Consider the following 23,025-nt stretch of genomic DNA (forward strand, 5'->3'; position numbering starts at 1 on the left):
AACGAAGACTGCAGTACAGTGCTAATGGCTCTTGGTGTCACACATGTGTTTGTGTACCTGCATGGTTAATAAGGACAACAGCAGTGTGCAGCACCTCTGTCTGTGTGCTGTTTGTGCCCATGTGGGGTTAATAACAGCCACAGATAATGCTGATGCTTTGTGGGCACATTTGCATTGCTGGTAGAGTCTGCAATATAGCACTGAAACCTGTGTGTATGGGTATATGCAAGTCATGTGGGTACAGTTTGTATTTATGTGCATGATAGTGCTTCTTATGTGTGCAGTTGTGACCTGTGCCAGAGGAAAGCATGCTCAGTGTTGCTGATCAAAACTAGTCATGAACTATTTATTCATTTTGGCAACACATGCTGCTTTGTTGAAGCACCACTTCTGTGAGGCCTGAGGGAGGGGAATGATGGCAGGCAGGGGCTGATGCTCTCTGAACACAGAGGGGCATGGAAGGAAATGTTAAGCCAGGTATGAAGATTTCCACTGTGCATCATCCTGCCTCTCTCATCCCCAAATACTTGAAATCTTTTCTTTCTTTCTAATGCAGAACAAAAAGAGCCTGAAATCACAGAAATATCCGTAGAGTGGGACTGTCAACCCTCCCATCCAGGTGAGCTATTCTATTACAGGGCTTTCTGAGCACTGTACAGACCCCTGTATGTTCATGGAGTGACATTTAGCAGCTGAATGTGGCAGAGTGTCTCTGTATTGACAGGAAAAGGCATATTTTTACTGTATATGCTTTAGGTGCAACACAGCAAGAGAAACTTCTAGTGCGATTAAGGGCTAGCATAGCTCCGAGGTATGTGTGTGATGAAGGAAGCTGTTGTGTGCATTTACACTGTCAGAAAACCATGTACAAGTCTTAGGAGCTACAGCTGTCAAGCTGATGTACTTGTGCCCGTGGAGAGGAGACGGACACGGCTGGTCCGTGTGCCAGCATCACTTTGTGTCTGCCTGCCCGGGTGAGCATTGCAGGGCTTGGAGCACAGTGTGCTTGTGTGAAGAGGGGAGCAAGGGGGTCGAGGGGGGCTCACCCACACCTGTCTGTGCCCGGAGGGCTATTGGGAACACTGCCAAGGGGAATCCTGTTATGTGTGAGTGCTCATCAGAGCGCTGAAGGGTAACTCCCTGCAGGTTGCTGGGCTCTGCTGTGTGATGGATTGAGCACTGCTGCTCTTCACATCAGCGTGGGCTCCGCTCGCACCACCGGCCAAGTTGGGAAAAGCCATTTTGCTGTTTACTGAACAGTTGCAGCTTTCAAGCAAATTGTTTCCCCCTTCACCACCACCTTCCCTGCGGAAACCTCCCTCACTGGCACAAACGCACAGAGCAATTTTACTTCAGGAGCCTCATTAAATTTGCATTCCTTGGAGCCCCACAAGGAAGATGATGGTCTGGCTTTGTCTGCCTGGCTTCCTGTGCACTTTGGTTGATGCATCAGAAGGGGCATGATGCCTCTGACACTGCCACCTGCCTGGCCAGACTGAGGTGATGGGCTGGTTTTACTGCACTGCTCTCTTATTTCTTGCTGACTTAACAAATCTAACCAAAACTGGGGGTTGAGGGGTATTTTTCCTAGACACCATCAACACTCAATAAGTGAGAATACTCCACAGAACACAATCAGGTCACCTCTGTAATGCAGCCTGAATAAAAGCCCTTCCCATCAGGTAGTTCTGCAATTTACTCACATAATCCTGCTCTTACAGGAGTCCCCATTGTAGTAGCAGGTCACGCCAGTAAACAGGCAAAGGAGGGGTGGGGGGGATGTTGTTCTCTTCCTGCCTCCTAAACCGGAGTGAGTCACAGATGAGCACACAGTAAGTAAATGCAAGACTGCTGTATGCAGCATAGTCGTTAGAGACCTTATGCTAACACAAAGCCCCTGTACTCTGGGATGTCTTTATCATAAATAGGACTCTTTAGGCTCCTGAAAGCCAACGCAAGGTCGACAGATACCTGGCTGCATAAGGGTGTTTTCTCTGCCACCCTAGTAAATAAGCCTTTGCCACCTCCCATTTAATGACTCGATTTAATCCAGAGCTTGCTGCTGCACACCTCTGCCGCTGAATGCATGGAGCTGTCTCTCCCATATGGAGCGTTAATCTAACGGCGAGAGCACCAGCAAGGAAACCAGATGAGTCCTTCCAGAGCTCTGGCTCCTGGCATGGGGTGCACGCAGCTGCTGCAAAAGTTTCTGGCAGCTTCTGTTCCAAGATCCGCCCGGTTCCGGAGAGGGGGTGATGGTGCTGCCAGCCCTGGCAGGGCCGGATTCCCGCAGCCTGTGCTCCGGGGCTTCTTACACCGGGAATTGCCTCCCCTCTGCCTCACTCCCCTGTGAGCCAAAGGCTCCCTGAAGGCGGGCAGGGCAATCCCGGCTGCACCCGCAGCTCCTGCCCGCTCCCATAAGTAGCAGCACAGGGAGGGCACGCACCGGGCATTGTGTGTGTGTGTTCCCCCCCGCCCCGGTCCCCGCCGTCCTTCCGCTGGGGGCCGGGCCCGGCGCTGCCGTACCGGAGCCGTTTCCCAGCGGCGCCGCACCGGGGGCCGGCGCGGGCGGGGGCCGCGCACGGGGCAGGGTTTATAGCGCGGCCGCAGCGCCGCCCGCAGCCCGCCGGGGCGGCACCGGGCAGCGGCCGGAGCTCGGCACCGCTCCGAGGCGCAGCGGCGGGGGGTACCGGTTGCCCTCCCCTCCTTTCCCTCCCCGGGGGCCGGCGGGCCGGGCTTGCAGGCGGCGGAGCGGCGTTAAAAGGCGGTGGCGGAGGAAGAAGAGGAGGAGGGGGCTCACGGCGGCGGGGCCGGGTGAAGGCTGAGGGGACCGGGACCAGTGCGCGGCGCTGCTGGGCGGGCATCGGCATCGCGGAACCGGCCCTGCCCCGGCATCGCTGCGAGCCCGCGGCTGCGGGCGGAGGTGAGTGATGCGCTGCGCTGCCCGCGGTATAGGGGTGCGGAGGGACCCGTGGGGCTCCGGGTCCCGCTGCTGGAGGCGGTGGTTGGAGGAGATCCCAGGCTGCGATCGCTCCTTTCACCCCGCTCCAGTGGATACTTCTTTTGTTAAGCCCTCTGCTTACCTCTCCCCCTTGCTTTTCGATGCTGCGGGTACAGCAGCTCGGTCCCTCCGCTGCGTGTTCAGCCAACTCTCCCTGGAAGCTCTGGAGAGTTCATGAATATGCACGGAGGAGAGAGCGTTTCCCGGGAGGCTGCCTCTATAATAAGCTGGTGGAGCTGTGCCTGCAGCACAGGGGAAGTTGGGTACCAGTTGGGTTCCCGATCTCCCTGGGCTTAGCCTGCCGCCCTGGGGAGCTGAAGAGCCAGAAGTCTCATTGCTCCGGGATGTTAGTAGTCCAGTCAGGCAGGATCCTCATCTCTGGTAGCAGCTGGTGTCAGATCTTTGTCTAGGGGGTGTAAAGAAAATCATGTACCTTGCACATGTGAGGTAACCTTCCTGTGTCATGCTGGCTGGTGTGGAAATGGACTTTGCCTGCCTAAAATCCCCGGGGTCACTTAGTAAGGGCACTCTATTGCTTAGCAACAGTCCAGACTGCAGCCCAGTCCTGGGCCCTTGCTATTCCAGGTGGTCTCCAAAGACATAACAGCAAAACAGCCTGTGTCCTGGCAAAAGGGACCCTTTCATGTGCTTTGCTATTTGATGAGCAAATCAATAGCAGGGCTGGTTCCACTGCCCCGGTGTTTGAAAGCACTTGAGAAGGGTGGGGGCTGAGTAGACCTGGAACCTTTTGGAGCAGATAGAGTGGGATGACGGTGGCAGATCCCTCACAGGTGTGTGTGTAGCACCTTGCTGCTGCCTGCTGTGGCACTTTGCACCTCTGTGTTGTGCCTGGGCACAGCAGTGTGCTGGTTAGCAGCCTTGGCTTATGTGATTATTAGGAGAGTGCTTTGACAAATGTGCTGAGTCTATTGGGTTTAATGTCATACACAAGTGAATGAGTCCCTTTAAAACAAAGCTGATGCATGCCCTATTTGTGGCTGCAAGACACAAGTTAAGTGGGGTGAGGACTTGTGTATTGGAAAAGAAGTACTTGTGCAATTCAAATGACAGAATAAACACAAAAGCCACATGCTGGTGCATGCAAAATCTGTTACCCTAAAAAAGCTCAGGTTTTTAAAAGCAGTTTGCCCATGAAAATTTGGGTGAGCTTTTGAAATGAGCTTTCTATCCTCACCTGTAAAACTTTGCTGGGGAACAATGTTTGTCCTTCTTGTGGAGTGTTGATAAAGGTATTATCCACAGCATTGCCTTCCTTTGATTGCTCTTTTAGGCAGTGTGTCTAGATGGAAACCTAGCAACACAATAACTGTATTGAAGGGAGATGTTTCAATAGCTACTCTTCTTTTATCACACTGGATGCATCTTCAGAGGTTAGGCTCATCAAGCTGAGCTCTTTACCTCTTTGGAGCCTTATAGTTTGATTCCGTAAGCCTGGAATAAGACAGGCCTGAGCTAGTGGAGAAAAAGCCAACAAAGATTGAATGGAAATGCTTCATAGGATAAATAATCCATTCCTCCTTTCTTCCTGCTGCCCCTGCAAATACCTGCTGTATTCCCATGGGGAAAACACTACAGAATGCTTGTCTAATAGAAAAATGGATTGAAGGGGAAACCAGCCCTCAGTGTTTTCACCAGGACACAGGGAAAAGCTAAAGGGCAAATGGCCCTGAGCAATGTGTAAGTGTATAATAGGTGAGAGCCACACTGGTGTTTGGAAAGTAGATCAGCATCATTCCAGTCACCCACTGTGGTGAAGACTGTGATTCAGTTTCTGCAACAGATAGAGCCAAATTCATCCTCAGGCATGGAAATAAACCCACCACCTGAAGTCACTCTGTGCAGCTTTACTTCCTGGCTGTATTCTGGTGTTCTGAGCTATATTGGCAGATGCCCTGATTGTACATGCTGTCTCTTCACAACAGTGGAGTAAGGTACTTACAGGGAGTCGATGTGACAGTGTCTGTGGCTCTGTGTAATCTGGGGGCACAGAATTGAGGGATTTCACACTGGTGAAATCTCTGTTAATTTTCAGGTGTTTGGGGAGGATGCAGTTGCTGGGTGCTCAAACGTCTCCCAAGCCCTTGTACTTGAATCTTGCGCTTGAAAAATGAATTAAACATCACCAATGCCTTTGTCAGGCCAAGAGGGAAAAGTGGTGAAGTTACAGGAGATCTTTGACCACTTCTGTGTGTGTTGTTTCTGAGCTGTTAATGAGAAGTGTTTGTAACAGGCTGTATTGTGCAGGAGGATAGCTGGCTCGTGTGTGTCTATGTGTATGTAACTGTATGGCACGAGTGTGATGGGATGCGTGCATTTTAGTGTGGCCCTCGGGGGGGGTATGCATACAGTGTTAATGTTTTGCACCCAGAAATCCACAGCACATGAAATCCTCTTGTGATGCCAGTGCTCTGACAGAAGTGCTGCTTATACAAAGACTTGCCTGTTGGGTACAAGTGTTTAGTAAGGAAGCTTGACTGAAATGGAGAGGGACAGGAGTTCATACCCTGCCGGTGTATGGGAAATCTGGATACGTTGTGACTTCTATTTCTGAAGTTTGAGCAGGTCCTGCTGTGGGTCCCAGGGTCTCAGGGTGATGCTGCCATGGTCTGTGCATGCCAACAGGCAGTAAATCCTGACAAGACTCTCTTCAGCAGGAAGCATTTAGCATAGAGTTGATTTAATCCTGTAATCTTACCAAGCACTGACAGAAGTGAGAACTGAACAGATTAATTCATTCTCAAGACTCAAACCCCATTATATTTCCCAGTGTAGTGCACAAGATTTCACTTTTCACTTACCTCATTGGCCTGGGGGTTTTTATTCACTCTGTTTAAAAGCAGCCAACTATAGATTTGGGCTCAGTGGTGAAAGGTGCTCTGTGATCAGCTCTCCTGTGGTGTGAGTTGAAGCAGCCTCAGGGGGTTTCAGATCAGAGCCAATAATGCGGTCTGTGGGTTGGGTAACTGGGAGTTGCAAGGTTGACAGAGGAAGGAGTTGCTGTAAGTGTGGGTACTGGTTACCTCCTTGGTGACAAGCAGTCCCATTTACTTTGCTCCTTTGTGCCAGGCAGGAGGAGTGGAACATGTCCTTTGCCTTCCTCCTGTCCACACACCTCCCTGTTTGTATACAGAGAGACAAAACTGTCCTCACAAGGTGTGTGCGCAAGATGCCGTTGGGCTCTGTGAATGCATGGCCAGGGGCAGGGGACTGTGTTTCCAGACCTTGTGATGGAGTTGAACAATGAGATATTAGTTTCTAGCACTGCCTTATGTCTCCCCTGTGATAGCACGGAACAGCCTATCTCTTTAAATGATTGATTTCACACAGATTTACTGGAGTTCATTCATCTCGGTGTAGTTTTACCAGGGTGAGTTTTCCTGAGGTCTTTCCTAAGGGCTGGATCCTGCCTCCTTGCCTCTGGCACAGGAGCACCTTGTTTCATTAATAGCTCTGCTGCATTCAGTGAGACTGGTTAAAGAGTAAGGTGCTGTGGTGCCTGTGATTCAGACTAATGCAAGTCGATTTAAAGGACAGATTAAGCACAGTGTGAGTATGGATTGCAGTGTCTGGTCCTTAATGAATAATTCAGGAACATGGAGCAGCCAACGTAAGAGTGAAGTGCTTAATCCAGATCTGAGGTCAGCAGAACACTTTCCATTGACCCCAGTCCAGAGTATGCTTCAGCATGGGTTTAACTGGGAGGTTGTAAATTGTCCCATTGGTGGCAATGTGCTTCAGGCATGGGTTACAACAACTGTATGAATTAGCACCTAGTAGGATGTTATTTACAACCCTCTTGCCTGGTCACACTGCAGCAGCAGCTCTTGTTTGATGCTGTGGGTCTGCAGTAACTGTGGAACCCTGTTCTTCCACAGGGATTTACTTCCCATAAAGGTAGAGCTCAGTGCTAGTCATGAGCAGTGCTGAGGTTTTGATGATAGCAGCACCGTTGCCTTGGAAGGGCAGAGCATCTCCTTTCCTGTTGTAACTCTGGAACTATAAAACCTTCAGTGAAACCTCTGCCCTTGCTGTCACCCTGTGGATCCTGGCAGTGCAATGGGCTTTGCTGGCCGTGGGCAGCCAGGTAGGTCCATTGCAGAGCACCCCACACAGAAGCTGTCTCCTGCCCTGGAATAAGAGCTTTGCAGATACTTGGTCCTTTTTCTCTCTGAGTTATCTTTGCTTGCTGGGAGAAGAGGTTTGGGGAACAAGGCTGGGATACTTTCCCTGCCATCTGCCTTAAGGCAGCAGGCTTGAAAGTTGGCACAGTTAATTCCTGATCTTTGCCAAGCTCTGTTAATAGGGAACAGCTCCTCCTGAATAGGAGACAGTTCATGTTACATAAATAGTGGAGCAGGGGGAGAAGCCAATGTGTTTGCAGGGGGTGAGAGACATACTGGCAGTTGTCTGGTTCTTAAACTGCTGCTGCTGCTTTATGGGGGAGAATCATTCTGCTCCCTGGACTTCATGGTGTGGGTGCTATTGCTCCTGGGGGTGGTGCCACAGCTGTGATCTCACTGTGTAAATGCAGTCACATCAGTGAAGTCACGCTGGATTTGTTCCTGGGAGTGTGAGCCCAGAATCTGCCTGCTAAGGTGACTCATGAGCAAGCTTGTATGGACTTCAGGGCATCCTATCTGATGCTGCCACAGATTTTCTTCCCATCTTTTTGCATAGCAGAGATGCCTTTGACTTGAACGCAGAGCAGGGTTCTGGGAGATCTCGTTTTACTCTGAGCTCACCTGGCTGGCTGATGTTGGGCCAGCAAGTCACAGAGGCTGTTTCTTCATCTCTCTGTGGCGATATCTATCTAATAAATAATAACAATGCCCTACGTTAAATTGGCATTTTCATTCCCAGGATTATTTGGCTCAACACATTCTTTCACAGCCTGTTTACAAAAACATATTGTAGGGTCCATGTTTCCCCCTGTCTTCCTGTGTTCTTAAAGGATCTGTGTTTGCAAACCAATAGCAGAGAAGGAAATTCATGGGTTAGCATTGCAGGCCTCTGCTGGGTATTCAATTCTTTACACTTTCTAACATTGAGCACGGGAGAAGCTGGGGCATCTGGTAACCAAAGCAGAGGATTGGGAAGAGTTGGGTCCTGTTGTTGCTCTGACTTTGAGCAGGTCTGGAAGGTTCCGGTAGCAAAGATGACTTGGGGGTTTGGATGCCTCAGTTTCTGGGCACCCGGTTTGTGCCACTGCACTAACTGGAGTTGTGGGTACCACTGCTGCTCCTCCCCACAGGGCAGCTAACCGACGTTAGCTGTAGCTTGCGTGGTCTGTATTTAGCTTCTGTCAAAATCAGCAAAAGTAATGGCTGAGTTCCAGCAGAGCTGGAGTTAGAACATGGAGCTTGCTTAATTCATTTGTAAACTTGCATGTAATCCGACCTATTTCCCTAGAGGAAGAAGGGAATTGGATCTGATACGTGTTTGCAAAGGGTTTATGCAGTCTCTGATAGGAGCTGATATGATGCACAAATGCAAAGTGCTTTCTACTCCTAGGGGGATGTGCTGCTATATGTTGACTTGTTTCTTGGCTCTGTTTTACACCCAGGAGCAGAGAATGAATTGCTTTTGAGTGCTGTATTAAGGTCTGCAGAGACAATTTGATAAAAAACCAACCCAAAACAAGACCTAATCCTTTCTACTGCTTGGGGTACTGCAGAGCACGCAGCACACTTGATGCCATGAATGGAATCGTTTGTCTTTTTGTTCTTCCTTTTAAGAAGGAAAATGAATTCCTGAAGAAGAAGGGGCTGCAAACTCAGGTTTGAACTGGAGCCCAATGGGGCTTTTCAGGCATGTCTGAGAAGCCCAAAGCAGTCCTGGCTCCTGCTTGCAAATCAAACCTGGCCAAAGCCTCTCTCTTCGTATTTCCTCTGCCACCTCTCCCCTCGCACACCCTCCCACTTGCTCTCCAGCTAACAACTCATGCGCCAAGTCTAATCTCCAAGCCAATTTTTATGGCTGAGTTGAGATGGGGAGGTGGACAGGCCCACAGGAGCATGAAAGTGACTCAATAAAACACTGGGCTTCATTTAAACCAAGGGCTGTAAGTCTCTACAAGATAGACAAACAGCTTGTTTCGAAAGCTAAATCTGTCTTGCTGGAAAGCTTGGGCTAGTTCTTGAGCCATGCAGAAAGCTGCTCCTTCTGGTGCTTCCTGCCAGCAGGTCCAAACTCCATGCACTGCAAGCTGTGGTTCTTCAGGACCCATTCAGCACTTGTTAGTACCTTGGATTCACCTGAGTGTCAAATCTATGGCTATGCTTTTAAACAGAATGTCTTGGAATCTGGTGTATACCCTTTGAGCCATCTTGTTTTCCACATCTAAACTGAATTTTGCTTCCAAGGCCACCCCTTCTCTTTCTCCCTATCCTAATCCTTCCATCTCAGCTCTGTCACTTGACATGGGGCTCTTTGAGACAGGCAGTAAATGGACAAATGACCCTTGGCATTCTGTGGTCCACTTTGCTTTTGTCACTGATGTCAATATTCTTGTGCACAGCGCATGGTAGAAATGCTGCAACATCGTAGGGAGCTATAAAGCACCAGCCTGTAACAACTGAAAACAAGATATATCAGCAGGTAAATGTTTCATCCCCTGTGGCACTGCTCAAACTGAAGGAAAGAACCTTCATTCCTATAAATCTGCTACATGGAACCAATTCCTTAGTGAAAGTCACTGCAGAGTTCATAGTGGTGTAGTAAAGGGTTTGACCTTATTTAGATGCTGGTAACAAAGACCTGTGCTGTAAGTAGCAGGGACAGATTAAGTTAAGACTGTGGTGACATTTCCTTTCCAGACCTCTTGGTGTTTCTTGTATTTCTGATGTGCTGTGGGGGAGATCGCTCCTCCTGCATCCAAATCTTGGCACATATGCAGCTAGATTCATTCCTGCATGTACAGCACCTGCCTGCATTCCCATCTATTTGGTTCTGTTGTGGATCATGGTACTGCTTGCACTTCCAGTCATTTGGGATGTGCCTGCGGTGAGTTTGCTCCCTTACTCGGCCAGCTGGGCCTGGTTTCCAGAGAGCCAGACCCAGTTCCACTTCAGCATGGGGCAGTGGAGGGAGTCCCTTTGAAAACCAGTTTACAGATGTCTATGCAAAACCAGCCTGTGTTTGCTTGGGGGGGGGCTTTGGGACAAAGCTTGTTGTGAAAGGATGCAAGATGGGGTCTTGGACTCCAGAATATGAGAGCAGTTCAGAAGCAGCTGATGTGATTTGCCCCAGGAAAGCTAGAAAAACTAATAGCAGCACCACAAATGCTTCCTTTGGGTTTGTGTTTTAAGTGCAGGACTCGGTCCTACAGTTAGCACGAGCAGAATCCCAGCCTGTGACTGCCTGGCTGAAAGCGTGGGATTCGGTAAGGAGCTGGGAACAATTGCATGGAATGCTTTGATTCTGTGCCAAACGGCAGTCCCTTAGCATCCTTTGGGTTGGATGGTTGCCGTTCAGGAGCTGGGGAGCTCCAGCAGCTTGCATGGCTTTGGTGGTAGAAGGCAAATAGGAACAAGGGTGGTGCCTGCCTCTTCCCGAAGTGCTCTTGTGCTAGGCTTACATCATGCTTCTCCCAGTCTGTACTGGGAGGGAAGAGAGAGGAGACCGTTGCTGTTTCAGCTCAGTCCTGATGGCCTAAAGCTGTATCCTATAGACATGGCTTCACTGGCAGCTTCTGGCTGCCACCAGCACCATTTCCTTCCCTTGCACAGGGACTAACAGGAACCAGCTCTTCGTGTCTTGTCTGTACTAGGAAGCATCCTGGGCTCTCCCTGAGATTAATGTGTCATTAAAGCCTGTTTGCTTATTCTGAGCCTCTGCCCCCTCCTCTGCTACCGGTCTGCAGGACTGTGCTCATCGAGCTGTGGGAACATTTAATGTGAGTTTCTGCATGGTTGGTGCAGCTGGCAGTAAGCTTTTGAGTCCTTGTTCTGGCAGGGGATCTGCTGACGTGCTGCTCAGGCACTGAGGCATCTTGTCTCCATGTCCTCCTCTTCCCATCAGGAGGCTTTTCTTCTGTTGTGGAAACCCTTGTGTGCAGCCAGGTCCTGCACTGGGGCACTCAGCAGTGGCACTGGAAGCTCTCTAGCCTCTGGGTTTTACACCTCTGCCTCCAGGTTCCTCGCTGATCCTGGGAAGAGGAAAAGGCACTGCTAATTAATGTAGTTCCAGAAGCTCCAGGTTTTCATGGGAGAGCAGCTAGCTGCATCTGTTTTGGAGAGAGAAGTGTGGGAGGTAAGGCAGATAAACCTGCTGAGATCCCGCTTTGTAGGCTGTTGAGAGCCAGCTACCTACAGGCTGCTGCATGAGTCCCTCCTTATCCAGCAGCAAGTTTTCCATGGGTGACAGTAGAGCATGGATTGCTGCAGTCATTCCCACTCAGCTGTAGTGACTGTCAGGATGAATTCACCCCAGAATTCAGCCCCTCACATTCTCAGAAATAAGAGGCCATGTTATACCACAGCTCGGTGCATGGATGACCTTGGGTTTTGTCTTCTGCTCCCTCATGTATGGGAGGACTACAGCATCACCTATTCCTCTTTCATGCTGGCATGTGAGAAGCCCTACTGAAGAAGTCAGCATGCCTGAAGTGCTGTGGGAGCTGTGTCCCCACCACAGATCGCAGTCCTCGCAGCCTTCCTGTTGTGAATCTGGCTTTTTCTGATGTCAATTACAACAGCAAAAAGGCAGGACGTTTCGATCCATCAGGTGGGTGCTTGGTGGCACGTGGAGTCAGACACTGACACACGTGCAGATGGGACTTCCTACCTGTACCTCTTTCTCCTGGAAAGCCAGAGCATCATGACCAGAGCTGGCCAAACAGGCCCTTGAGGTGAAGGGGAGCGCTTGCAACGTGTTCTTTTAATGCTCTTAACGCTGGACTGGCAAGAAGTGGAAATGAAAGAGCTGCCTGTGCTATAGTTGGTAAAAGAAGGACTGGCACCACAGCCTTGGCATCCCTGCATTACCTTTCATGTTGCTGCCCAGACGACCACAACCAGCAATGTCCCTTAGCACATAACTGCTGCTGAGGCTGCTGGCAAGAAAGCAGCTCCCATGCATGGCGAGGAAGAGGTTGCCCTCCTCCTTCTCAGTAATGACCTGGCAGCTTATGGGGGGGCTCTGGAGAGGGGCCTTGGGGAGAGGGTGTTTTGGTTAGTCCCAGCAGCACAGTGAACACACACAGGCAGGCTATTGCTGGGAAGCTGCAGATGGAGGAGGGTGCACAGCCAGCCCTTGTCTTCACACTTCCTCCTGCTGCCAGGAGCAGATGTGGGGAGCAGGGCCAGAGCTGGGATCATCCATCTGAGCACAGAGTGGTACCAGTGCCCACAGTGACAAAAACTGGGGGGCCTGAGCATGGGGTGCAATAATAAGTGATTGACAGTGGGACTTGGCTTCTAAGGCTGACGATGATGTGGGAAGCTGGAGCTGATCTATAAAAGAGCAGCACACAAGCCTTGGGGATGGCAGTTTATTCCAAGGGCTTGGGAACTGGTGAATCCTCTCTGTGGTCTGAGATTCCTTCCTGGAGTGAGTGACGCTTCTTGAGATAACCCAAGACCCTGGTTTGTGTCAGCCATCAGTACTTAATGTTCTGGGAAGGCTTTGCTGTGAGCACAGCGTTTTGGGTGTGTGGAAATCACCACACTTGTAAGAAGCTTGTTGTCTTGGGCTGCTGGTGGCACACAGGGTGCTTTTGAAACCATATCAAGGCACCCAAGGGCATGCAGCCAATGCAGAAGCCAGCCCTTTGCTTGGAAACAGTAAGTGGCTGGGGCTCAGACAAAGTCCAAGTCATTTCTGTAGTGCTTAGGTAAGTCATTTGTGAAGCAAATCAGAGGCTCAGTGTGCAGAAACACATGCCACAGCCCTGAGTGACAGCGGGGCCCTATCATCAGCATAAGCAAGTAGCTCAAGTGGTAAACATGGCACAAGGCTGCAAGGCACGTTTCGGGAGATTGTAACCCAGAAGCTGTTTTCTGACAGCTACAATCATCCGTTACAATAACCACAAGCAAATTATTTTATCAGGAAATGAATTTTCCTTGGCAATGGTGTGCATGTTAGTGAGGTTCTCGTATAGGTTTAGCTCTGCAGCAGTCCTGGGGAGGCAGGGCACCAAATGTGCATGGTTTGATGGCAGCAAATCCTGGTGACCTTTCTCTTTGAAAAGTGCCAGTTTCAGTACTCTGAAGCAAGTAGTTTGGGGCAATTCCTTGTGAGCTTTTGGATTGGATTTTTAAATCTCTCGGGATACAGATTCTCTTGGAATCACTTGGGAAGTAGCATCCTAGGACAGAGCTCACAGCTGGTACCTGCTGGAGCCGTGGTGAGGCTGCCTCAGTGTCCCGTGGTGCCATATGAAGATCTCCCCCTGATCCAAGGCTGTGGGATCACTGTTTTGTCCTAGTTAAGGAACCATTCAGGAAAGCCGTGGTGTTAAAATAGGAAACTTGGATGGCTGAGCTAGTTCTTATCTGCAGGCATCTTACTCCTGGCAAGCACAGGAAAGACGCTTTTGCTCTACTCTTTGCTTTTGCTGTACATCCTTGTGTGTATCACAGCTGTGTGGTTTCCTCATTCTTCTGTCCACTTTCTTCTTGCTCTGCTCTGTGTTCAGGTAGTGGCTTCTGACATAGCAAAGCAACACCTCTTAAACCAGTCTCTCCCTTTTCCCTCTATACTGGTCTTGCAGGCCCTTTCTTCAGCGTGTTCCTTGTCCACAAGACCGGCTTAGAGGTAAAGAGAGATGGGGGAGCTGATAGTCCTTGGTGTCCCAGGTACTGGCATGCATGTCACTGGTTAACATCAATTGTCTGATGTTGGCTCTCGCTGCGGATGTCCCTTACCAGCACAGAGGTTATATTGCTGTTTCACCTCAGGTCATGGTGCCAGAACAAAGTGGAATTCGCAGTTTCTTAGGCACAGCCCCACCTGTGCCGTTCTGTGCACTCTGAGAAATGGGGCATCCTGTGTGTCAAACGAGGCACCCAAAATAAGTGTCTGTTTTTCTTCCTCCTTCTGAGCCGCTGCATCTGTCAGATGCAGACTACACCACCCCCTCCTTCTCCTAGAGATGCCAGGAGAGGATTCAGTTCCGTCCTGTTTGCTCAGCCCTCAGACTCTGTCCTGACAGGCAGTGTTGGAAATGAATAATTCTGCCTCTGAGCCAGAGCACGAGCGGCGTGCAGGAAATGAGCCATGAGACCACACACCGAACACTGAGGAGACAGCAAGGTGGCAAACAGCTCCTGGGTTCAGGGAGCATCAGCCCTGGCGGAGGCCACAGTCCTTGCCTTGTGACACCGGGCTTGGAAGCCAACTGCACTGCAAAGCATTTGCAGAACAGGGGCAAACTGAGGGTGCTGTGTCAGCATCCAGCCGTCCTGGATTGGGCATTTCCTGACTGGTGAGTGCTTGACTTTGCAGCTAATCTTTCCACGCTGGTTTTGACATGCAGTTATGAGTAGATCTAATCAGTGCTTGTCAGACACCTGGAGTGGCAGGCAGGAGAGATCCTTGATGTAGGCTGAGAGAGCTCCATTTGTCCGTTCTGAAAGCAGGTCGATCGATCATAAAATCATTTAAGTTGGGAAAGGCCTTTAAGATCCTAGAGTCTGACTGACTCCTTCCATTTCCAGCTGCTCTTATCCTAGCCATGGTGTAAAAAGTGCCTGTAAGGGGAAGGAAGAGTGGGACAGACAGCAGAGAAAGAGGCTGCCTCAGTTAGGAGTGAGTGTGCAAGCATGTACTTACTTCATAAAGCTTGAGAGATCTGGCAATCCTCCACCCTGTATACAGCCCTACCTATTGTCTTCCCTCCTGGGAGCAGACAATAGAGCTTTAAATATACTGTTTTAAAATCATTCTGTTGAACTTCTCCTCCAGCAAACACACATTTACATCATTGTGCTTCAATTCCGACAGCATTGTGCTGCTGGAGCAGTTTGATGACATTCTGATCTGCAAAGTGCCTGGGGTCTGGCAGTGTTTGTGTGTGTCTTTCCAAAGGATTTAAAGCGAGTGGGAAGGGAAATGCAAAGGGTCCAGAAACATAATAGATTAAAGCTTTTTTTTCCCCTGCATTGTGCTGTACAGCTGGAAAAGTACCTGCTTGATTAACAATGCTGGAGTCAACCCAGCCAGCAGTTTAACCCAGTGCCTTCAAGCAGCATGTGTCTCTCTGGGCTCGTACCCCAGTGAAACAGGTTCAGGGCTGTATCCTCATGCACAGGATCTGGTCAATGGCTGTATCAAGCCAGTGTTTTCAGAAGTGCTTCAGGAGATGCAGGGTCAGATGCCTGGTGTGAGGTGTCCTGGGTGTGCTTTGCTATTCTGGAAGTGCAGCACCTCTGCAAGCCAGAACTCCCAATTAGGGGCCCTGAGATTGTATCTGGTTCCTCCTTACTGGTTCATTTTCCCCATTCATGAAAGCAAAGGGCAACACACAGCTTATTCCATGCACCAGGATACAGCTGTGTTGATAAAGGCAGAACAGGGACCTCAGAGATCCCTTTCTGGCTGTGTTTTAAAAAGTTACTTGTGGCCAAGTCTCAGTGATTCAAGTGCAGAGCAGATCTCTGCTCCTGAGTCTCAGTGTCACTGTGGAGCCCTGCTTTAGAGTGGGTGTACATTAATGATGCCCTGCAGTTGTTTTACACAGCGTTTTCCAGCATAACAGGGCCTGGAAGGTGCTGTGTCCATCCCTGCCATCAACTGTGCATCGTTAAGAGAGGCAGCTTTTAGCAGGAGCTGGATGAGTCTGCAAGCACAAAGGCCATTTCTCTCCCTTTCTGAGGAACTTTATATAGCTAACAAAGGGCCATAAAGCTGCCTTTGGTAGAACCTCCAAGAGTTTTCAGGCATACAGATAGGCCCACAAAACTGCTAGCTGTGCTCTGAAAGCTTTGCCCCTGGGAGAAAGGAATGTGAAGTTTAATTATTTGGTCGATAGGAATCTCCCATATTACAGAAATTGTCTTTCCCTCCCCTTCCAGCCTTGTGCTTGCGTTCCTTTTTTCTTCCTAGCTTGCTGATGCACAAGGCTTCCCTTTTCCTATCAGAAGGAACAACTGAGTAATTGAAATGGAACACTGGTGAGGGGATTTTAATCTGGAATTCAGCATTAATTAGCCAGGTCGGCTGTAATTAGCTTCCTTGTCTGTCACTGCCTCTCCCCAGCTTGTCAGCTGCTTCCTTCTATCCTGATTTCACTGCAAGGGAGCTCATATGGGAGCTACATGGGGGTTTGCCCTGGTCGGGGTGCAGGTGAGTGACAATCCCTGCAGGGCTGTTGCGGTCTGAGCTGGATCCCACCTACTGCAGTCAAGGGCAAAACTCTTCCTGATCTGAAGGTCCCCCAGGTTTGGCTTTGTCCCTTCTTTTCTGCTGTGTGTCAGGCTCACAGGAGTCATAACTATTCCTACCCTGTGCTCCACAGCCCTGCAGTGCTTTAAATGCCTAATTCATTACTCTGAACAGATTGGGAAGCTATAGCAAGATGTGGAGGATGCCCAGGTTAAATTGCTGAATGGAGGGTGCTCATAACAAGAGGCTTAGAGGCCCATTCTGGTTCATCTGTGACAGTCATCCATGGAGGAAAGGGGTGAGCATCTTCCATTGGGCTCTGGTAGCATTCATGGCCATGGTGCTGAGGTTCAGCTGCAGGTTGGTGGCTCAGGTCTAATGTGAGATGGCCTCTGGACAGAAGTACCCATTGAAACTGGAAAAAGAGAGAGTCCTTCCTTGTTTTCCTCTTGGTTGTGTTTCCACGCTGCTGCTGTGGCTGTGAAGAGGAAAACCATATCCAGCTGGATTCTGGCTTTATTCGTACCTCCCATAAAGCTGTGACTTTACACCAGTGCAGCGTTGGAAGATGTGAGTCTCTTCATAGCCCCTTGACTCTTTGCTGTGGTGGAGCTTTTGAACTCACTTCTTCAGGAAGGATCTTTACCTGGGACAATGCTGGAACTGCCCAGCAGTCTGAGGGCTGAATGCTAAAGGAGGAGGTGTTTTATGGTCTGAATCCCTCTCCTACCTTCCCTTTCGAGCTCAGTGTTTTACAAGCTCCCTCCAAGCTCAGCTGTGCTGCTGAATCAGCAGCTCACTTGCCTTTTCCCATCCCCAAGTGGTTCTTGGCTGGCTGAATGAGTGTGAACATGTGCCAGCACCAGGCTAGGAGGTGGGTGAGCTGAGCACGAACTGTGCAGGCTCAGCTTTTGGAGAGGTTTTCACTTAAAATATCTCTATACCAACTGCCTTGCCTGGACTTATTTCCCATTCTCGGACTTAATGGAAGCTGTGCCTATAGCAGCACCCTAAATGTGAGCCAGGAACCTTCACAGGAGGTTCTGCCACCCTACAGAGTCCTGACTGGTGTGAACCAGGAGGAAGCCTCCTGGGTTTGGAAGGGGCAGAGGAAAGCACAAGAAATCCAAATGCTCACCCGAAGCGGATGAATCAGTGCCTCTTCTCTGAAGAAATGGATCCAGGGCTCCTAGGAGGGCTCTTGTGCTCTGCTCCTTCCAACCTGGAGCAGGCTAAGCTTGCACAGAAGGGAGGCAGAGCTCTGAGGGCTGCAGGATTAGGTCCACTGTGCATGTCCTGGAATGGAGAAAGTAACTGGGACATGCGTCAGTGCCTGGAGTCCCTGGGCAGTGGTGGAGGGAACACAGGTAGAAATATAAGCAGAAATATAAGTAGAATATAAGCAGAAAAACTGTATTCCACTCCCCTTCTGGCTGCTTTGAGGGTTTCCCTCCCCACCAGTTCAGTTTGCTGTGGTTTGGGTTGGATAAGCTTTCATCCTGACCCAGGCAGGATCTGAGGAGATGGTAAAGCCGGTTGAGTCCCAGGGGCAATGCTGTGTGAGCTGTGTCTGGCTTTGGAGCTGAATCATGTGGTAAACTCTCTTTTGAAGAGGGTTGAGAGCTGTGGTGGAAGTAGGGGAGGATGCACTCAGGTGCTGACTGCATGCAGAGGGAGGCTGTCACCATCAGGGACAGCACTTACCCTGCCCTTGCCATCCTGCCTGCACCACATCTTGGTCCTTCCCTGACTCAGCTCTCATGTGAGTGCATGTGATCTTGTGGCTTTCCAGCATTTGCTGTGCTGGCGTTTACACCAGCAGCAGAACTTGTACCTGTCTTTAGCTAGAAGGTAGCATGCACTGGCCTTCACACATCATAGGTGCCCATAAAGGTGGGCTTTGCAGTCACTATGAGATGAGAGTGGAGGGAAGAGCCACAGGGAGGTGCCTGAGGTCTGACCCCTTCCTTGAGTTGAGGATTTAGCTCTTGGTTAAAAAAGAACATGGTATGATCCCTTTTTCTGCTGGCTTATTACTATCTCAGTCCCTTGTTTCCCTTTCTTGTCACGTGCAGGCTCTTCTGTTTCAGGATTAGAATCTTTTTCCCTCCTTCTCCTCTGTAGCTCAATAAATGGGAAATTATTATGGCTCTTTACCTCTTCCTAAAGAGAGAATATATATGCTTGATCAGGTCTTGCAGTGACTCCATTCTGTTGAAGGAGAGCCCAGGGCAATGGGAGAAGGGGCAGCTGGATGGAATGGAGGGAACTGCATGTACCCACCAACCATCCAGAGGGGATGAGCATCCTGAATGTTAAAGGAATCTTAATGAAGCCTAAAATGAACTAGATTTCTCCTAACCTTTCCAGAGACTTGAAAATACCACCACCACCACCACCCCCCTGCCTTCGGTCTCTTCTTGCTGTCTAACAGCCCTACATGTAAAGGGGGAAACAATGCAGCAGAGTCTTGTGAGCCACCTTCTCCTCCCCATATTGGCCTCCTGAGGGCCAGAGATTTGGCAGAAGAGGGGCTGTGGCCACCTGCCATCAGTGGTACCCATCGGGGTTTTGCTCAGTGAGGTTACAGAGCAGGAGGTGGATCCAGCCCAGGTTTCCACATGCCCTCCTGCACAGCTCTGCAGCACGACTGAGGAGGGTGGGCTGCTGCGTGAGCCTGACCATGGCAAGGGAGTACGAGAGTCCTTGCCCTCACACTCATAGGAAGGATGGGCTGGTTTGAGACAATATAAGTTGCAGATTAAAGCCATGGATTGACATCTGTGCTTCTCTTGCTGCAAGCAGGAGGCTGGAGCTCAGAGGTTCCTGGTCCCATCCATGCTACAGGCTCTGCAGTGCTGGGAGTGCTCTGCTCAGCCTGCCAGCAGAGATGCTGCTCAGGCTGGAATGGATCCTATGGGAGCTGCTCCCTGTGAGCAAAGCTGCAGGCATCACCCAGGCTGGTCAGAGCCAGGGAGATTGCTGTGACCCTTGTTCCTTTGCACATCCCTCTGCTGCCCAGGAGCATTTCTGCCTCATTGCTTTTGCTCTTGGTCCATGATCAGGCAGCTCTCAGGTCTTCTGTGGGCCTGGAATTAAGGGGTGCTGGCAATTCATCTTCTGCTGATGCAAGTCCTGCTAAAATAGAAACACTGGTTAGGAACAATGCTGGTAAATTGCTTCTGGCCTGTGTGTAAATTGGTTGCAGCTATCAGGGTCAAGTAACAAACTGAATGTGCTCATTCATCCGTGAGTGGGGGCTGCTGGCTCTGCTTCCCTGCGGAGGAGAGCACCTCCTGGGGGGTCTCTCTTGCTTTCCTCCCAGGTGTGAGCTGATCAGGGAGAGTTTTCCCCCTGCTCGTTCCACGGGTGCAGGAACAGCTTTTGCTTCTGGCTTCTTCCGTAGCAGCTTGGAAAACCCATTCCATAAACAATATCCAGCAGGGGTGGAAGGGAAGCAGGGTTGTTCAGCCCTTTCCCTTCCCACACAGGCAGTGGATAGCCCTTTAGGGACTAGAGCAGGGTCACAGGGAGTTCTCTGTGGAGGCTGGTATGTGTGAGTGCATGCACACGTGTGTGTCTGCATGTGCTGCTGTGTGTGCATACGTGTGCCTTTGTGGGAAGGATGAACACAGCTGTAAGTAGCTGGGGAAAAGCTATTGTCAGTTTTAAAGTGAGGAAGATGGGGTCCCTTGCATTTTTCATCTGGTAGCATGGATTGTTCCTGGGCATGAGAACCAGGTTAGCTAATTGAATGTTCCTGCTGCAGTCTGAGCAGCACACTGTGAATCGCCTGCTGTCTCTAGCCTGGTATTCCTGGAACCATGCAGAGCCCTTCTCTGCCACAGCACTGAGCACTGGGGCTGTAGTTTGAGCTCCTCTCGCTGGTTCCTCTGCCAGGCAGGGTGTGGGATACCCGGATCCTGTTCCTTCAGTGGCTGAGGTTTAAAAGGAGTCTTGCTTTGCTGAGAGCTGGAGCATGCTTCCTTCCCTGGCTCTGCTGCTGAGACCCTTTGGCAACTGCCATGGGCTCACGGCTGTGCCTGGGGACACCCATTGCTGGGCCTTGCTGACTGCTCTTCTCTTTGTGCAGGCACTGGACATGGACACAGAGGATGACCCCTTGTTACAGGATGCCTGGCTAGAGGAGGAAGATGAAGAGGTAGCCTTCAGCTCACGGAAGAGGTGTGAGGGTGCTCTGTTGTGTGGCAGAAGCCCGTGCAGAGTCAGGCCCCTGCGTGTCACTCTGCCTGTGTCTGGCTTCTGGAATATTGTTGGATGGGTATTTACGAACCCCTGCTGTGCTGGCTTCATCCTTTTCCTGGGCTGTGCCATCCCTGCTGTGCTTGCTGTTGTCATGTTCCTCCACTACCCAGCCCTGGATATTGACATCTCCTACAATGCTTTTGAGATCCGCAACCACGAGTCCTCGCAGCGCTTCGATGCCCTCGCCTTGGCCCTCAAGTCCCAGTTTGGGTCGTGGGGCAGGAACCGCCGGGACCTGGCTGACTTCACCTCTGAAACCCTGCAGAGGCTCATTTTTGAGCAGCTCCAGCAGCTTCACCTCAACGCTTCCCACCTCGGGGTGAGCGCACGGCTCAAGCGCAGCACCCCACAGGGCAGGATGAGCTCCCCTAAGCCCCATGGCCACCTCAACCCAGGAAACAGGACTTCCCGGACTGCAAGGGGTGCCCCACGCTGGGACTACTCCAGCACTTACATCAGTGCCAACACACAGACTCATGCCCACTGGCGCATTGAGCTCATCTTTCTGGCCAGGGGGGACTCTGAAAACAACATCTTCACCACTGAGCGCCTGGTCACCATCCATGAGGTCGAGCGTAAGATCATGGATCACCCTCGCTTCCGGGAGTTCTGCTGGAAGCCCCATGAGGTCTTGAAGGACCTGCCCCTGGGCTCCTACTCCTACTGCTCCCCTCCCAGCTCCCTCATGACCTACTTCTTCCCCACTGAGAGAGGAGGGAAGATTTACTACGATGGCATGGGACAAGACCTTGCTGACATACAAGGTGAGCTGAGGGCTGTGGGTGAGGGCTGGCATGTTTAAGGCATGTATCCCCAGCTAAGAGGGGTGACTGCCTTGTGCAGAGAGGAAGATGCTGCTGCATTGTGCCTCGAGGAATCATGTTTGCTGTGCTAGGGCCTCTTTTTAGCCCTTTCAGCAAAGCCCCTGCAGTTTCCAGTCATGGATCACACAGGCCCCAATACGCAAGCGAGAGGGACAAACGAGGGGGAAGTGCTGCATTGTAGGATGACTTCAACTCACTCTTGTCCCCAGTAAATGACTGTGGTTAACCAGAGGCATGTCAGGTTTTGGACAGACAATAGGGATGCACTTCCCTGCACCGCAAAGCAGATGAAAGAGGTCTGTGGGCTGCTCTGGAGCTTGAAAGGCAGCTTATGAGTCACCAGCTGGAAAGGTTCCTGTAAGAAGAAGAGGAGGAAGGTCCTGCCTCCTCCCAGCTCCATACCTTGTTCTGTCTCCCTCTAGTAGAGCAGAGGCTCTGGATGGTGAAAAAGAGGTGAATCATGAGGAGTCTGTGGGTGTGATGTGGCTGTAGGATGAAGCCTCCATCTGTCTCCCAAGCACAGGCTGCAGATGACAGCTATCCAGGAGCCACATAGGGAGCAGGCAAGGCATTAACTCCATCTGCTTCAGTGTGAGTAACAGTTCTGCTACCAGAACAGGAAAGAGTATAGTTTCTGGGTCTTTCTGGTGTGAACTTAAGAGAGCTTGGATTCTAGGGGAGACAGGCAGTGTCTCTTGCTCAGAACCGAGTGCCTTCATCTCTGCATCCCTCACACCATCAGATGGCAGAGGTACCAGGTCAGAGCAGAGCCAGGACTCCACATCTTCCATGGGTAGTATTTAGTTCTTGTGCTTCCCAAGAAGCACATTGCTTGATGGAGCAAATATCATGCCACTGTACAAGAACTAAGTGCATCCAGTAGTGGGAGTGTCAATGGGGATGTGTGCATTGTTGCTTGGGGGAGTTGTGGTTCAGATCGAAGTTAGGTGGAAGATGTGTCCTTGATGGGAAACTGCATGTAGGCAGCATAGTGGGATGTGAGCCTTTGCAATACAGCTTTCCCCAGCCCTTCTTGCTCTGTGCAAGGCAGCAGCAGTCAACATCATGCTGAAAGACAGGGTCACTCCCAGTTTGTCACGCTAGACCCTGTGCCTTGCCAAGTGAACTAAGCAGGACCTAACCAAAGCGGTGCTGCTTTCTGCTGCAGGATCCCTGGAGCTGGCCATGACCCACCCTGAATTCTACTGGTATGTGGATGAGGGCTTGTCTGCTGAGAACATGAAGAGCTCGCTGCTGCGGAGTGAAATCCTCTTTGGGGCACCGCTGCCCAACTACTACTCGGTGGAGGACCGCTGGGAGGAGCAGCGCCGCAAGTTCCAGAGCTTCGTCATCACCTACGTGGCCATGCTGGCCAAGCAGTCCACGAGGTGAGGCTGTGTGCACGCAGGGCAGGTCGTGCTGGGAAGGGGTGAGAACAGGGAAAGGCAGAGGTTGGAGAGGATGGGGCTTTTCTGGAATAGGGTGCTTTACATCCTTCAGGGTGTAAAAGCTCCGTCTGGAGGTTTACGCAGCCGTGCTCTGCTCTGTAGCCATGCAGCATCCAGCCTTCAGCTGGAAGGCTACAGG

General features: G+C 50.8%; 1 protein-coding gene across 7 annotated transcripts in view; it reads left to right on the plus strand.

Moving 5' to 3' along the window:
- Positions 1-23,025, plus strand: part of DISP3 (dispatched RND transporter family member 3) — a 132,212-nt gene that overhangs the window by 94,236 nt on the left and 14,951 nt on the right. For 5 of the 7 annotated variants that reach the window (XR_009962020.1, XM_062604956.1, XM_062604915.1 and 2 more), the window contains 2 exons: positions 20,442-21,378; positions 22,607-22,826. Coding sequence is in view for 6 of the 7 variants with exons in the window: in XM_062604915.1 (XP_062460899.1) it covers positions 20,442-21,378; positions 22,607-22,826 (1,157 nt within the window). In the remaining variant the exon portion in view is untranslated. Of the gene's footprint in view, positions 1-2,474; positions 2,924-11,755; positions 11,871-20,441; positions 21,379-22,606; positions 22,827-23,025 lie in introns of those variants that run through there. The other 2 variants (XM_062604931.1, XM_062604948.1) reach the window with 2 other exon arrangements.

Source organism: Pezoporus occidentalis, unplaced genomic scaffold (genome assembly GCF_034315485.1).
Source record: "Pezoporus occidentalis ecotype Australia unplaced genomic scaffold, CSIRO_AGI_Poc_V1 ctg119, whole genome shotgun sequence".
In the NCBI taxonomy this organism is placed as follows: Eukaryota; Metazoa; Chordata; class Aves; order Psittaciformes; family Psittacidae; genus Pezoporus; species Pezoporus occidentalis.